This window comes from Morus notabilis, unplaced genomic scaffold (assembly GCF_000414095.1).
Source record: "Morus notabilis unplaced genomic scaffold, ASM41409v2 Scaffold284, whole genome shotgun sequence".
Lineage (NCBI taxonomy): Eukaryota > Viridiplantae > Streptophyta > Magnoliopsida > Rosales > Moraceae > Morus > Morus notabilis.
Window position 1 is genome coordinate 11,659 of NW_010361054.1, and position 15,602 is coordinate 27,260.

The following is a 15,602-nucleotide window of genomic DNA, read 5'->3' on the forward strand; positions in this document are numbered from 1 at the left end:
AAAATTTTTGTTGTTTAGATATATTTATGTTTGCCAGCATGAACCCGACCACCCAACCCAAACTAAACATCATTAGGTTGTAAAATTTTACTAACATTGTTGGGGTCAAATAAGTACAACCCGAACCCTTTGGGGTGGGGTAAGAAAAAGTCATACCCCGCACCAACCCAACCCATGTACAGCCTTATATGGCAGTCTCATTGTTGTTAACATATTTTATATTGGTCGACCCGTTTCCCTTTGATGGTTTTACTTTCAGGCGATGTGGGTCGTTTATTAATGTGTATCGTCTGTTGGGCCCAGCAATATAGGATTAGTATGAGCCCAATAGCATATTTGCTCCCATCAAATGGGTAATCTTGATAAATACCCCTTGAAAGTATATGGGTCATGATTTTTATTCGGCGACCAGCGAAATACACCTGAGTATCATGGCTAGGATCTAGGGCTGGCAATTCATGAAGCAACACGATGACACGACTCGAAACCCTTACGAAGTTAGCGGGTTTGGGTTTACTATAAATGGATTTGGATTATAATCGAGTTGACACGATAAACATGATTAATAAATGAGTTCGGTTAGAGTTGACCTCCTAACACGAATTGACACGATTAACTATATGTGTCATCTGTAATCTAATGATATGTGATATAACATGAATGTTTGTATGACATATTAAATACAAATAATGTAAATTTTAATATTTGTAGGTAAATTTTATTTATTCTTTATTAAAGAAAAAAATAAATTGACCAATAAACATGGTAAATCTGTCTTGACCGTGTTAAATAAGTCATTATTATATTAGTTATTTCTTCAATATATTAATTTAAATGGGTTATACGGGTTGACACGATTAACACGATTAATAAATGAGTCGTGTTTGGGTTGATGTTTTCTGACACGATTAACAAACGAGTTGACACGAATACGACCTACTAATACGAATTGCCACCCTTACTAGGATCCAGCCTCTTGAGTTGGAATAAAGCTTCGTCGAGTGCGGCTATGCCGACAGTGATGGAAACGGTAGTGGAGAGGACGAAAGGGGAGACAGCAATAGCGACGACAACGGAGAAGGGGGTCGGCAATGGCGACTGCATCGAAGAGGCCCGAAAGGGCAAGTGGGTGGATGGAGACGCCGATGGAGCTTCTAGGGTTACAATGAGTACACAGGACATGGTCGATGTCACAATAACAATCACTTGAACGATGATCATCCAGCTTGCAGAAGTCATTGTGGCCTTGAAGTTGTTGACGTCAAAGAAGAAAAGTGTGGAGAGACAGAGATATGTTGGCAGTTATGGCGGTCTCGTCGTCGTGAGATTTTATATTGGTCGACCCATTTCCCTTTGGTGGTTTTACTTTTAGTGGATGCAGGTCGTTTATCAATGTGTATCGTCTATTGGGCCCAACAGCATAGGATTAACATGGGCCTACTAGCATATTTGCACTCATCAAATGGGTAATCTTGACAAATACTCTTTAAAAGTCCATGAGTCACGATTTTTATTTTTACTCTTAATTCATGGCCTTTTTAGTCAAATAATTATACTAACAAAAGGGTATTTATCAAGAGTAAAAGGTAAAAATTTAAACTCATACACTATAAATTCTATAATTTTCTTCCATTGAAATTCATTAAAGAAAAACTAGGTCAGTTTTCAATTAACCGACTAATTGAAAATTAGCATAATCAAAAGACCAAATCGCTGGAGATTATGCGGTTCAGTTTCACCAACCGACAGCGTCAACCACTAGCTTCCATTGATTTTTTCTGTCAATTTTGGTCCGTGCCGTCGTTTGCCATTCGATTTTCAGTTATTATATACAACCTTACCATCAATAAGAAACCTTACTCTTCTAAAAAAGAACAAATATTAATATGCTATTTTTCCTCTTTTGAATTTATTTTTGGGGTCCATTAAGTCAATGATCTGGTAAGATAGTATAAAATAACACTTGAGCAAGTTTCTTCTCACCCAAAGAGGAAAAAAAACGCAAAAATGAAGAGCTGGTCAATCTCAAACATAGCATTGTTTTCTTTTTCTTTTTCTTTTTTTATTTCATGATACATGATATTAGCGTGATGAAAGGAAAACCTTGTCTCATAATGTTATAACGACCAATTTAGTAACACAAACGAAAACTTTAAGGAAATATTTGATTCATGGATTAAAATCATGTGATTATGATTATTTTCGATTTACGTGTATTTTTTATGAGAGAAAACACTGTAACGAACCATAAACCATGATTCAAATCATGATTTGAATCCTCCAACTAAACATCTCCTAAATTAAGAATATATCATCACATAACCCATGAAGCCAATTAACATAAAATGTTATTAGATAAATCGCCACAAAATTTTACAATGGGATGCAACTTCCCAAGACACTAGCCTGCCAACCACGCGTCGTTTCTTCAGCTGCTCTAAGTTTCTAACTCAGTTTCTACCTCAAGTCTCTTTCTTTCAGCGAATGGTTAGTGGCTGCTTGAACTTCCAGAAGAAACTGATCTGATGCTGCAATTGCCAATGTCTTTAATGAATATTTGAGGTGGCTCTTCTCTGTTTCAATAATAAATCAAACCAGACAGAATATCACCCTTTTGTACTTAACGTGTGATGTTTATAGGTAAACGGAGAAACTTCTAAGATAGAAGACAAAATAATACAAGAGTCACTAACATTTCATTAGCCTCTTGGTATGTATAGCTTGATGCGACAGCAAGAAGTTGTCCCTTGTGGTTCATTGATAAAGAAGCCACGCTATTTGGGTATCTAGGCAACTGAAACAATGAAAAGTTAATGGCCACTAAAGAGACCATTCATGAACTAGAGAGAGAGAGAGAGAGAGAGCATTCATCATTCAATCCTCAGAATACATATCCAACATCTCAAACGCACAAGAGAGTGATGTAAAAAGAACGAGGCTTCACACCTGTAGATAATCATACATTTTTGAAATATGTTAAGAAAAAAAAACATCATCCCATTTCAGAAATATGGCAGCAATGATATTAAACCAGAATAGGTTCACAAATGTAGATAATCATAGAACACTTGGATGCTCACATCATGAAATATGACAACGGAGAATCAGCTATTTTGTGAGACCAAAATGACCTACTCATTAAGCACGTAGAAGTAAAAGGCTAATAGAGCCGACGTATGTTAATAATTTAGCATAGTTTAAACAAAACATTATTTGGATTTTAGCCCCTCACTGTCGTCTACAAATGTTGTCGACTTTAAGCCTTCTAAAGGGAATGATACTGAAACATACTATGCAATCCGAATTAATCCTTATTTCAGAACTCAGACGAATGTCTCTACTAAAAATACTTCCTGAGGAAACATAAAAAGCATTCACTTGAAGAAATAACATCTACAAGTAGTTTAATGCAACGAGCCATACCTCAAATAGCCTTTTCCTGCTCTGAGCATTCCATGCGCTCACATAACCGTTGTTATCACCAGTAAAAAAAGCACTGCCAATGCTATAAAAAAACATAAAATCAATGTAAATTTTCATAATAGTTCTGGTAAAACTCCTTATAAGATTACACGTACAGTGGGTTGAATACAATGTCATTCACCGACACGAGATGAAGTCTTTTATTAGCTGACTTTGGATGACATCGGAATGTATAACTGTAATACAACACAAAATAAAAGGATTTCATTAGAAAAGATAGAATAAAGGAATTAGGGACAATGACAGACCAAATATTTTTCAGACTTTGAACAACTTAAACAAGGCCTTTCTCTAACCAAAAAGCAAAGGCGGTCAAAGCTTAAGTCGGCAATAACCTAAAATTTGACGTAATGTCATCAGAATTGGCCGAAAAAGACATCTCCAATGCTACGCGTCCATCTACTGAGCCAGCTGCAAATCCTGCAAGTGCAAAGACACAAGTTTTACTTCAAACACCTTGCATATATTACTAAAAGTTAAATGCCGTTGTAGCATAAAAGAAAATGCAGAAACCTAGTGATGCAGAATTAGGGGGAGAAAGAAAGTAGAGAAGAGAAAAGAGGGGGGAATTTAGGGGAAAGGAGAGAGATAGAAGAGGGATTAGGGATTTAGAAAAGCAATTGAGATAGAGAGACGAATAAGGGGAAGTCAAAAGAGGGAGAAACAGCTGAGAATTCTTTCAATATTCAAATCACCATAGTCTGCATTGTCCATAAAAGTGTAGTCAATTTATAGGCCAATTGCAAAACCAAAACCAAAACCAGAAACTAATTAAATCCATAAAATCACACACAATTAAGGGGAAATCAAATAAAAATCAATCCTAATCAAACTAATTTATTTTCCCCAAAGTCCACTCTTATTCCTCATTACCTAGTTTTCTTGAAAATCTTAAACCCTCGGCATAAAATAAGCTCAAAACATGCAACTCTCTATATGCATACAGGAATTGGAAGTGGTCAATTTTAGTTAGTTAGGTAAAGTGAGTTCAAATTTATATATAATCAATGAATACTGACATTGACGGTTCTAATCAGAACACTTTCTTTGCAGCCTCAGCAATGGTTACATGTTATACAACACGCAAAGAAATTGTTATTATATACCTTTAGAATAAGGAACTGAGCTGACACATTTTATCCGAAGATCCATATCAGATTTTTTTGATTGGACTGATCTACTTAAATTACGCAAGTCGTACATATATACTGATGTTCCGACTGCTAGCATTATATCAAATCCCGAAATTGACATAGAATCCACCTCTGATCCTAGATTCACCAAGCACAAAAGATCCTTCTCCATACGTGTGTCCCAGGATAATATTTTCTTGTGCAAACCAGTAATGATTACTTGGCCTGGAAAAAAGGCAAATTTTTCATGGATGTCAACTTCTGATGTTCAGGGTTCCAACACATAAAATCAATCATGTTACATTAAATTATACGATAAAGTAAATCAATCATTCTTACTGTACTTTTTTTTCTTTCGTTAAGGTTTTGTTTCGATCTCCTTACAAATTTTACTTGGCAATATTTTTAACGAGACAGTCATTTATGTGTACTTATTTGTATTATTTCAATTTAATAAAATCACATCTTTTGAGGACATATGATATATTTTCTTTTTTTTTAATTAAATTTTAGAAAAAAAATTACAAGAGCCAGGGCCGGCCCATGAAGGGCCTGGGCCCAAGCCCGGCCCTGGCCCTTATGGACTAGCGGGCCTGGACCGGGCCTGAGATTTTCTCCTCAGGCCCGGCCCTGCACTGTGCAGGGCCGTGCCCGGCCCAGACATCTCTAATTCAAACAAGTCAATCCAGTGATGGGGGTGAGAGAAACAGGATCAAACATCTAATGTAACTTGTAAACAGAACTAAATGGCAACAGAAGTATATGGTAATTTTGCTTACAGGTAGCGTCAGAATATCCAATGCATGTAGAGAGATCAGCATGATTTCCGATCACTTCACTAGTTCCTGAATGCAAATCATACCTAAAAGTCACCACAAGGAAAGTTGAGGAAGTTCTTTAATAATCAGAACATACAGCCTCATCAAATGTTGAAGGCGCATAAAAGAAAATGCATTGTCAAAGAAAAGAAAAGGTTTTGCTGGATACAAATTCCATAACTTTTCTCCTTCACCGTTTGCTTTATCTTCTAACTTGTGAATACTAAGAATTTAGACCTTCATACTCTAATTAGCATCACATCTGACAGCCACTCTTACTAAATATGTATAAAGCACTTAAGATCCTAAAATAGAATTTTATCTATTCCTATTCTTCGCAAAAAATTAATAGCAAACCGGAATTAATAAGTCAAAGCGAACACCAATTGCTGGCCTCAACACTCTAACAATAAATGTCGTAGAAATGTAAAGATCACCAAAACAACACTTGCAAGTTGCAATGGATTTAAATGAAAGCAAAGAAAAATGGCAGACCTTCTAATGAAACCATCAGAACCAGAGATGAAAGCGAGGGATTCGTCCTGGAAACAGCAATCGAGAAGCGGAGCTTTCGACGGAGCTTCTAATCTGAGTTCCGAGCTTCCCACATCGTACAGTCGCAGACACTGAAACGCCAGAAAATCACAACTCAAAATCAAGCAAAACGACAGGATTTCACAGTTCAAAAGCAACGGAGACACTCACCGAATCCCAAGATGAAATGAGGAGGTTATCCGATTGCGGAGCGAACCGAACTCTGGAAATGGCATCCCGGATCGGATTCTGAAACGGTAAAGGAGCTCCGTTCGCTTCCATTGGATTAAACTCAGATCATCCAAAGAAAAAAGAAAACGAATTCGATTCTGAAAACGTCCAAAATTTACTCCATGATTCTGAAGAAACGAGGATTGATTGAAGGCGATAATGGAGCAGAAAAGGTCCCTAACCTGCGCTCCGTGAAATTAAAGCGAGGTTAAAGTAGCTTTGCGTCTCCGTTCGTTCTTGGCCTTTTGTTTCTGGGTTTCGTTGTTTGTTTGTTTGGTTTTTGGTGGAATGAAATATTACTTTAGTAAAAAGAAAAAAATGCGGGGATTGTGAAAACACTGGAAGATCTAAAGATTTTCCCGCTTATTAGCTCGAGATATATTCAGGTGAATAAATCAAATTCATTGAAGTTACGAATATACCCTTTTTATCAGTTTAAATTAAACCATCTGGTACAAAGAACTAAAATGGATCCGTGGCGCAATGGTAGCGCGTCTGACTCCAGATCAGAAGGTTGCGTGTTCGATTCACGTCGGGTTCAATCCCTGTGTTTTAAATTCTTTTATTTAGATAATCTTAATACTCGTTAAAAATACATAAATTAAAATTTTTATCTTTTTACTTTTAAATTTTGTTTAGTCCGTGGATTTAAAATTTTAATTCGAGTTAAAATGTAATTTTATGTAAGAATTTTTAACTGTAGCAGAAAAAATTAAATATAACATTTTATAAGAACTTTTAACTATAACAAAATTAAAATTGAAAACTTGAATCGGTGAAATGAAAAACTTTAATTCATCTCTCAAGTATTTCTCCATTTTTGCTTTTTATTTCAAATTTTCAATAAATTATTGGGCTTCGGCCTTCTTGGGCCAGGCCCAGGAATTTGTTGAATAGGTGATATTTATGGTGTCTCAAATTTTGTCTAATTCTTTGATTTGTGCTCTTTTAAGAGACTAAAATCGTAGAACACTTCATAATAAAACATGAACCGATTTACGAGAGTGCTATTGTCTTGGTCACCATTAACTATCTCCATTGTTTCATCCATCCAGAAGATTCATATCTCACATTTTGCGGTGAAAAGATATAACACATAAAACCTCAGATGCAATTCAACTAAGAAGGAAGAACTTCAAGTCAAAATTTACTCACATAGATAGACCAAATAGTCTCATTAAGTCGAACATGAAATCAAACTGGGAAAGCAAAATTTCGAACCACCAAACAGGAATTTTCATTTTATGTACAGAATTGTAAGGTTGTCTCGCTGGCTAAAGAAACATACATGTAACAGTAACTCTTCTTTGATGCTGGCCAAACATATGACCTTAGAAATTATTGGTCCTCTCGTCAGGAATGTAGAAATCAAACCTGACATCAACTGAGCCAGAAGTTTCTCCAGTATCTTTGTATTCGATATTCGTTATTGATCCAGCTTCATCTCCCATTTGATATTCTGCTTTCACCCGCCTCACTGGCACAGTGACGGAGTAAATCGTTCCGAGGTCTAAATCAGTAGAGACACTCAGCTGAACTTTGTCCTGCGATTCAATCTCGACAAAGTCTGATAGTGCCCGCACAATGTTGCTGACTATCTTCTGCTTAGCTTCATCACTGACTGCACAACGGTCAGAAAACAGAATCATCTTTAACCGCTGCTTGGCAGTCCTTGCATTGGAGCTCTTCCTAGATTTCTGCGACGGGAAGATTATTTTCCAGGCCAAGTTTAGACGCTCAAAGAATCCCATGTTGACTACATTGAAGAGAAAGCTCTCAGCTTCCTGGCTAGTCGACCTTGGGGAGAGTTGAACATGACCACCAATCCCAGAAGTCTGCTTGGTATGTCTGCGCAAATCACGGCTATCAAGCGCCACATGGGGCCATTTAGGTGTCACATCAGTTATGCTAGATCCTCCATAAAGGAAGTTAGTAAAGTCCACCTATACGATTCAGCACAAAACTTAAATTCAAGTAGGGAAGGCAATTTGCACTATCTTGCTAACTCCTACAACAACTTAAAAACTAGCCTAATCACTTCACTCATTACCTTAGCTGCATTTAACATCGTGGAACCAACAAAAAATTAAGAAAATGATTATAATTGAAAAGTTTGTTTACTATTTTATACCCATTAGAAACATATAACATGTATTTCGGATGTTTTCAACGTCGTCCCTGTAGATTTCAACTTCATAGCAAATATAAACCTTCTTGCCGTCAAACGTTGATTTTTACCGCTTAAATTATGACTTTACTAGTTGTCTTGTGAGGTATAGATTGAACAAGTTGATGATAATCCTTTTAAAAGTCACTATTTGATTGGTCAAAACCAGTAGCTGACTAAGAAAAGGTACATATTTGATAAGTAATCAATTAAAATTCAAAGGTATTGACAACATCTAAAATGCATGTATATACTGTTTGCAAGTTAAAAATGAAAATTTAAAGACACTGGGTAGAAAACATAACTCATTTTCCTCTTATTTTCTACAGATTGAAATTGAACAACTGAATTTCTGAAAAGTGGATATGCTTCGAACACAAACATATATGAAGCTATCTATTAGACAAACTAAGAATTTGCTTCAGAACCAACAACAAAAAAAAACAAAAACAAAAAAGTAAGGATTTAATTGTACATCCTTTACATCATACCCACAGCAACATACCCAAATTTGTAATCTGATTCGAAATGTACAAAACTGAACAAGACCATGTTCCCAAATCCCACGACTCAACGGCATCGAAAATCACAAATATTAACAACTGGTAGCTGAAAGTAATAGTAGCAAGAAAAATATTACTTGGGTATTGTTTCGATCTTCACAATCAAAAACCCAACTCTTTTCATTTCTTTTGGATACTAGGAAAATTAAGCAAGTCAGATAACTAAAACTAGAAGAATTAGAGTAAACCCAGAGATTAATGCAAATAGGGAATATAAGTAAGCCAAAAATCATCTCTGAAGAACAAGAGGATACAAAATAAAAGAAAATGGAAAAGTGAAAAAAGTGTGTTAACCTTTGATGGAGGCGAGAAGCTTCGGAATGAGTTTGTGGTATTGGAACCCAGTGCAGCAGAGACCCTGAGATTTCCCAGAATCGACATTCTTCACGATTTCTTTCTACTTCTAGTTCTCTCTCTCTCTCTCTCTCTCTCTCTCTCAGTCCTCAAGCTCTTTTCTCGCTCTTTGTCCAGCCTTCCAGGCGTTGAACAGGAAAATACCATTCCAACACGACGTCGTTTTACCGGTTACTCACCTTGTTTTGGTTGTGGGGGGCTTGGTCCATTTTTTACCGTTGGATGCCGTTAAAATAACATTATATTAAAAATACAAAAGATTCTTAGTGTATAATTTTTTTTAGAAGATTCTCTATCAGGTTATTTTAATTGCTGAATCTGCATTTTTTTTAATTTTTATGTGATTTTATAAAATTTGACAGATAAAAAACTTAATTCATGACATATTAGAAAAAGTTCTATTTTTTTTTTAATAGTAAACACTCTCTTGTATTCCGTGGGCAGCTGTTTGTCGTTTTAAGCCAACGACACGTCATTTTTCCAAACAAACGACTTTTCGTTACCCTCGCAAGGCTGAGAGGCCCTCCTAGTGTGCGTCGTACTTTTATGGCATGGAAGAGCAGACTTCGAAAGTAATCTCCAACTTCCAGAGAAAAATCTTTGTTCCGGTGAATGGGCAAGTGGAGAGGAGGAGTTTCCCTTCTCTTCCACCACATAACCTTTTCTTCCAAATCTCTTCTTGCCCCAAACCCTCCATTCTTTTTCTCTCCTTCTTCTTCAATACCCAAGTCTCGTTTCTTCAGTTTCAGAGCTTTCTCCGCTCTCCCATCTCGAATCTCGATCGATACCGGCGAATTCGGTTCTGGGTCTTTGTATTTTGATCGAAACTATGGATTTGGACCCAAGGAAGACGAAGACTCTGGAAAAATTCCCGTCAAAGCTTACTTTCTTTCCACCAGGTTCGTCCCTACGATTTATTTTATGTAAATTCCCATCTGGGTTTGTTTCTTATGTTGTGAAATTTATGTTCTAGGTGATGAATTTCACTTTAATAATACAAAAGGAAGCTCTTTTTCTTTTGTTGAGTTCCAATGGCAGCTATCATTTTATATATTTATTTTTCAATCGGTTTGGATCTGTGAATTGATTAAAGTTCTTCCTTTTTCTCATTTTTTTGCAAAGATTGTTCTTTTATGATTTAGGTTTCTCAGATTCATGGTTTTTGCAGTATAAATTTGAAAAGCATTCAAGCTGAGAACTTAAGCAACGTAGTCCCTGCAACGTCTCGCTCGTCAAATTATATTGCCCTCAGATATTACGATATTCCTTCACAAACTACTGTGAGTTGAATCCAAGAATGATCTCAATTCCTTTCCTTTTGCCTGGTCAATGTTTGTAATCTTCTTTAACTTTGATTGGTGTAGGATAAGTTTGCATTATTAATATAGAAGTTAATTGTTTGCATTCAACATTCTCTGTAGGCAATCTTAGGAGGACATTAGACTCACTTTCTTTTTAATCATTTATGACAAAATGGAATAGTGGGCACTATTAATCGGCCTTCAATAGCTAAATGAGCTGTTGGCGGTGGTTTTCTTTTTTTGGATAGACTACATCCGATATGTGAATTGTATTTTAGATTGGCCAAGTTCCATCAACGGCGTTTTAGATGGACACATACCTAGTATCACACCCGTATTTCTGAAAATCCTCTGGGAAGCTGTATATATTGTTTTTTTCTTTTTTTCTTTCTCTCTAATATGACACTTTTGATTTAGGGATTTGGATTAAAGCGGAATTTGAACTGCTTCCGTTATGTGGTCGTATTCCAATATGGATCTGCTGTTTTGTTTAATATCGAAGACGATGAAGTTGAAAGTTACCTGGACATGGTTAGGAGACATGCTTCTGGATTGCTTCCAGAGATGAGAAAGGATGGTAAATTTCCTTGAGAAGTGGCATGTATTGATAAGTTCAGTTTGTTTGATGTGCTAACTATATCTAATTGAATCCGGTTGCAGTTTAATGACAGATGTTTGTAATGTATTGCTTGAATGTCTGTAGCACGCAGTGTTTATTATTTAAATTGGCTTTGCTTATATGTTTTCATCTAAGGTCACCCCTAAAAGAACGAATAATTCTTTAGATTTCTGAATATGCAGAACATATCTTTCAAGTTCAGGTTGCAAAATATTGTTTTCTCTGTTGCTTGTACCATTGCCATAGTGTGCTGTGTCAATCACCAAGCTAGAATACACCGTCGTCGGCTAAAATGGATAGGTTCTGAGTTAACTTGTTACTGATTTTCTCTTTTTTTGTTGTGTCTTGAATCAGACTATGCCGTGAAAGAGAAGCCACTGATGAGAGAGGACATGCTGGGAGGGGCTGACTACATTGTTCTCAAAACATTAGACACCGATGGAGTCCGCATTATTGGAAGCGTTCTTGGCCAGAGTATTGCTTTAGATTATTTTGTCTCACAGGTAAATAAGGTTTTTATTATTAAAACAGTGACCTCTTTAGAGAATGTTGTATAAGGTTGTTTGGTTGCTTTTTTGTTGCCTATTCTTTCGATTCGCGCTTTTTGTCTTGAAAACTAATATAAGAACTCTAGAATTCTGTCATGCTCGTCAATTTGCCATGCAAACAGTGTTGCTTTGCTTAAGGAAGCGTCATTTCTTTAGTGGCCTTTGACGTAATCATAAGTTCAGGTTAATGACTATGTTGAACCTCTCTATCTCAGATTGACGGTATGCTTGAAGAATTCGCAGACATAAATCGCAGGATGGAGAAAACTGGAACTTTCACCATGGACAAGAAGAAGCTTCTACAACTTGTTGGAAAAGCAAATTCAAATCTAGCAGATGTAATTCTCAAAGTTGGTCTTTTCGAGAGGTGATGGTTTTGCAATTCTTAAGTTTGTTCTGTAAATAGTTCAACATTGGCTTATATGCTTATTTTGCTATAGGAAGTACCAAAATGCTTACTGGATTATACGTTTCCTTTTTGAACATAAGAGACTTGTGAATATAGACACGCTTGCTTGGCCTTTGAGGCATATGTTTAAGCAACTGAGCTTAATTATAGTTGTTTTTTTCTTGAGAAATACAACTCAACTATGTGAGACTTTTGAAAAGCAGAGCCATCCATTGTTCAATCTCATTATGTTCATACACAACAGCGTCTAATCCTTTTTTGTTTCTTTTTCCTCGTGCATTTTGAATAAAATGGATTGGTTAAATTGGGTTGCATTTTGCTGCTCCTCATGTTTGCTATATCCTTCATTCCTCAGATCAGAAATTGCTTGGAGGGATGCGAAATATGCTCAAATATATGAATACCTTCGAGAGGAGTACGAGGTCACACAACGCTTTGGTAACTTGGATTTCAAATTAAAGTTTGTTGAGGTATTTTTGCCCTTATTAGTTATGAGTATAACCCTCCATAGTGCACGTGTTTTCGTCTAGTTCTTCTAAGATTATGGAGAGTTTACTTCTTTTGGGTTATGGTGAAGAGGCTTGGAAGAAAAGTTTATACTCTGATCTCTGAAGATAAATGAAATGAACATATAGATACTTAAATAATTCAATTTTTGACATGAAGGAAACTGATTTTGTTGTACACATAGAGAGAATAATTATGGTGGAGACAACTTTTAAATGGCACAATAATTCAATTTCTGCTAAGCATTTGTTATGAACTCATCTGAGACTTTGATTCTTTATGTCTTATTATTTTGCAGCACAATATTCATTTTCTCCAAGAAGCCCTCCAAAACAGAAAGTCGGATTTCTTGGAATGGTGTATCATTGGCCTGCTGACCATCGAGAATGCCATATCCTTGTACGAGATCATTCGTGATACAACTGCACCTCCTTTGTGATTTGACAAGCAGATGAGAACTTTTCAAGCAGCTGAAAATAGATCTCTTGAAGCTAATATCCATTGAAAACAATTGTTGATTAATTTTATTGCTATAGAAATTCTCTGCTAAGCTTATTATTCTTTTTTCTTTTTTGGAAAATAACAAAAAAAATTTCAGTTGTTCCATAGCAAGAAAAAGTGAAAAGCCGGAGAAACGGCTATGACAAGTGTTGAACTATGATCCATTACTCAACTTGTATGTTTCATTTCATATCCAACATGATAAAAATGGCTAACAAGTGCTAAAAAATCTTGTGTCCACTTGGAATCATTGACTTACAAATTTGCATAGCATTATCAATGGTGACAGGTAAAATCATAACAGCAAAACTCTTACTATTGCTTAATGAAGAAAAAAGGGGCCATACAAAGATGAAAGAACTAGCCATGCATACTTAATAATAAGCCACTATTAACTAGGGTCATCTTCAAATTGATGACAATAAGAATGCCTAAACAAAACACTATATTTGACTCAGAATTCTTCTACTCTAACAGCAACCTTTGGAGCTAGATAAGCATCCTTAGGCCTTGACTTCTTGACGCCTGCCGTGAACCAAACTTTATCAGACTTGGAACTTTCCACTGCCACACAAGTGACCTTAACCCAAACTAGGACCTTTGTCTTCATTCCCTCTATGCCCGTAAGTTTTCCCCTCAACAGAATCGCCTTCACTCGGTTTGAGTACCTTATGACTGAGGAATCCTTGAAGCTGACCTCGCATGCGGAGGGCAAATAGACGATGAGCTTGGCCTTCGACTCGTCAAATTCAAAACAGGTTATGTTCTGGGGAAACAGACCTGGCGGTAAGTTGTACTCTCGGAGGAGATCCGGCAAAGTTTTTGGCGGCATTCCTGCGAGGAAAATGTGGAGCAGGAAGTGAATTCTTGTGTGGTGAATCCAAGCTCTATGTGCTCAACTATTAAGTTCTTTAGGAGATTGCATAAATAGAGAGGACAATATACATGGAAAAATAAGAATTTGATGGACGGTTAATAGTTTCACACCTTTTAGTTTGTTGAAAATCCATTTTGCCTTCTCCTCCACAGTATTTGAGAAAGTCTAAAACAAAAAAACACGGTCAAAAGCTAAGGTCAGTCTCTTCACATTGTGTTGCAATTTCTTCATAGAAATTTGAAATTTAATAGCCTTAAAGGCTAAATTTGAATGTATATAGCATGCTAATCACGTCCTGATTAAAGTTTCTTGCTTTTATTTCGCACATAAATCAAGTCAACTGGGCTTATATTTTAGTAAATCAAAAGGCCATTTCCACTAAAAATAGCAGAGCATACAAGATGCACTTCTTATCCGAGAAAATAATACAAGTTCTCCTCTTGATATCACTTCCTTGTCCTTTGTAGCTTGAAACAAGCTTCTTTTCTCAATTAATAATTCTCTTCGAAACATCAAAACAAAAATTTCTAGATCAGATGAGAAAAAAAAATATTTCTTTATTTCCAAGAAGAAGCACCACAGCTAAAATATCACATTAATTTTAGGATATTTTAGAACATTCCCATCACAAGATTCGTTATGACTTGAACGAAGAATCCACAAATCCTCATCTGTTTTTTCCCTTATCCAAAAAACCCCCTTTTCTCACAGAAAAGCTCAAAGATCTCACATTCTGCTGGTAGTTGCAGATGAGGGGGAAAAAACAAAAAAAACAAAAAAACAAAAAAAAAGCATTACTTGCAACAAATCATGAAAAGTATGAAAACCCACATTACATTTAAGCGAAAAAGGAAACGAGCACAGAAGATAAAGCAAAAAAGGAGCAACAAGAATAACAAAGACAGAAAGAGAGAGAAGAAATTAATACCAAAGAAAAAAAAAATGAAAAGACCATTTACATACAAATACAGAAAACCCATTACTCACAGTGAGGTCCTCAGAGATGTTAGAGAACTCCTCCTTGGCTTTCTTTGAAATCCATAAGCTCCCAACTTTTAAGCTACTCACTTTAGTCAGAGCCTTCTCCATTCTCTCTCTCTCTCTCTCCTATTCTGTTCTCTTCTCTCTCTGTGAGTTGAAGTTGTGAGGAGGAGAGAGAGAGAAAGAAAGACTAATGTGATTAAAGTGAGTAAAGTGCTTTAAGTACTGATCAAATCTGGAAGTGGGCACAAAGAGACAAACCTGCTGCTGTAATGTGAAAAGTGGCGCTCATTGGGTCCATGGAATGCAATAAAAGAACCTCGCTGTAATTACAAAAGTGTAACCTGTCACCCATTAGCTGTGGAAAACAAGGTCTTAAAAAGGAGGAAAAAAAAGGCCAAGAAACAAAAAAAAATCTTCCTTCTCATTGCCTGATGTACATGATGAATTGTGTCCAATTGAGCCTTATTAAAACGTAAAAATATTTTTTTTCTATGAAAAGTAATTTTGTGATTTTTTAGTATGTTTTAAGCTCATTAAGGTATTTAGAATTATAATTTAAAATTATTTTTAATT

At 36.1% G+C, this 15,602-nt stretch overlaps 4 protein-coding genes and 1 non-coding gene across 7 annotated transcripts; 2 read left to right on the forward strand and 3 right to left on the reverse strand.

Annotated features, from left to right (window-relative positions):
- Positions 1 to 2,284: 2,284 nt before the first annotated feature.
- LOC21387738 (mitotic checkpoint protein BUB3.3) lies at positions 2,285 to 6,289 on the reverse strand. Of its 2 annotated transcripts, none has more exons than XM_024165751.1 (9): positions 6,140 to 6,289; positions 5,930 to 6,060; positions 5,396 to 5,478; positions 4,590 to 4,841; positions 3,819 to 3,903; positions 3,579 to 3,659; positions 3,424 to 3,505; positions 2,694 to 2,794; positions 2,285 to 2,528 (listed from the first exon to the last, which is right to left on the reverse strand). In XM_024165751.1, the coding sequence occupies exons 1-9, from the start codon at positions 6,248 to 6,250 to the stop codon at positions 2,489 to 2,491; spliced, it is 966 nt and encodes a 321-aa protein (XP_024021519.1). In that variant the 5' UTR covers positions 6,251 to 6,289; the 3' UTR covers positions 2,285 to 2,488. The 2 variants fall into 2 exon arrangements, with proteins under 2 accessions (XP_024021519.1, XP_010096559.1); XM_010098257.2 differs by having other exon boundaries at positions 2,285 to 2,573.
- A 379-nt stretch (positions 6,290 to 6,668) lies between these two features.
- TRNAW-CCA lies at positions 6,669 to 6,740 on the forward strand. Its single transcript has one exon. It is a non-coding gene; the product is annotated as a tRNA-Trp (tRNA).
- A 615-nt stretch (positions 6,741 to 7,355) lies between these two features.
- On the reverse strand, positions 7,356 to 9,379 carry LOC21387739 (cell division topological specificity factor homolog, chloroplastic). The gene is made up of 2 exons (XM_010098258.2): positions 9,224 to 9,379; positions 7,356 to 8,142 (listed from the first exon to the last, which is right to left on the reverse strand). Exons 1-2 carry the CDS (start codon positions 9,308 to 9,310, stop codon positions 7,531 to 7,533), a joined length of 699 nt encoding a protein of 232 aa, XP_010096560.1. The 5' UTR covers positions 9,311 to 9,379; the 3' UTR covers positions 7,356 to 7,530.
- Positions 9,380 to 9,764: 385 nt separating this feature from the next.
- Positions 9,765 to 13,365, forward strand: LOC21387740. 2 transcript variants are annotated; one of them, XM_010098259.2, is made up of 7 exons: positions 9,765 to 10,182; positions 10,452 to 10,563; positions 11,002 to 11,161; positions 11,558 to 11,706; positions 11,967 to 12,118; positions 12,516 to 12,630; positions 12,966 to 13,365. In XM_010098259.2, the coding sequence occupies exons 1-7, from the start codon at positions 9,896 to 9,898 to the stop codon at positions 13,104 to 13,106; spliced, it is 1,116 nt and encodes a 371-aa protein (XP_010096561.1). In that variant the 5' UTR covers positions 9,765 to 9,895; the 3' UTR covers positions 13,107 to 13,365. The 2 variants fall into 2 exon arrangements, with proteins under 2 accessions (XP_010096561.1, XP_024021508.1); XM_024165740.1 differs by having other exon boundaries at positions 12,516 to 12,598.
- Positions 13,333 to 15,194, reverse strand: LOC21387741 (uncharacterized protein At5g01610). The gene is made up of 3 exons (XM_010098260.2): positions 15,033 to 15,194; positions 14,156 to 14,210; positions 13,333 to 14,002 (listed from the first exon to the last, which is right to left on the reverse strand). Exons 1-3 carry the CDS (start codon positions 15,132 to 15,134, stop codon positions 13,623 to 13,625), a joined length of 537 nt encoding a protein of 178 aa, XP_010096562.1. The 5' UTR covers positions 15,135 to 15,194; the 3' UTR covers positions 13,333 to 13,622.
- Positions 15,195 to 15,602: the final 408 nt, after the last annotated feature.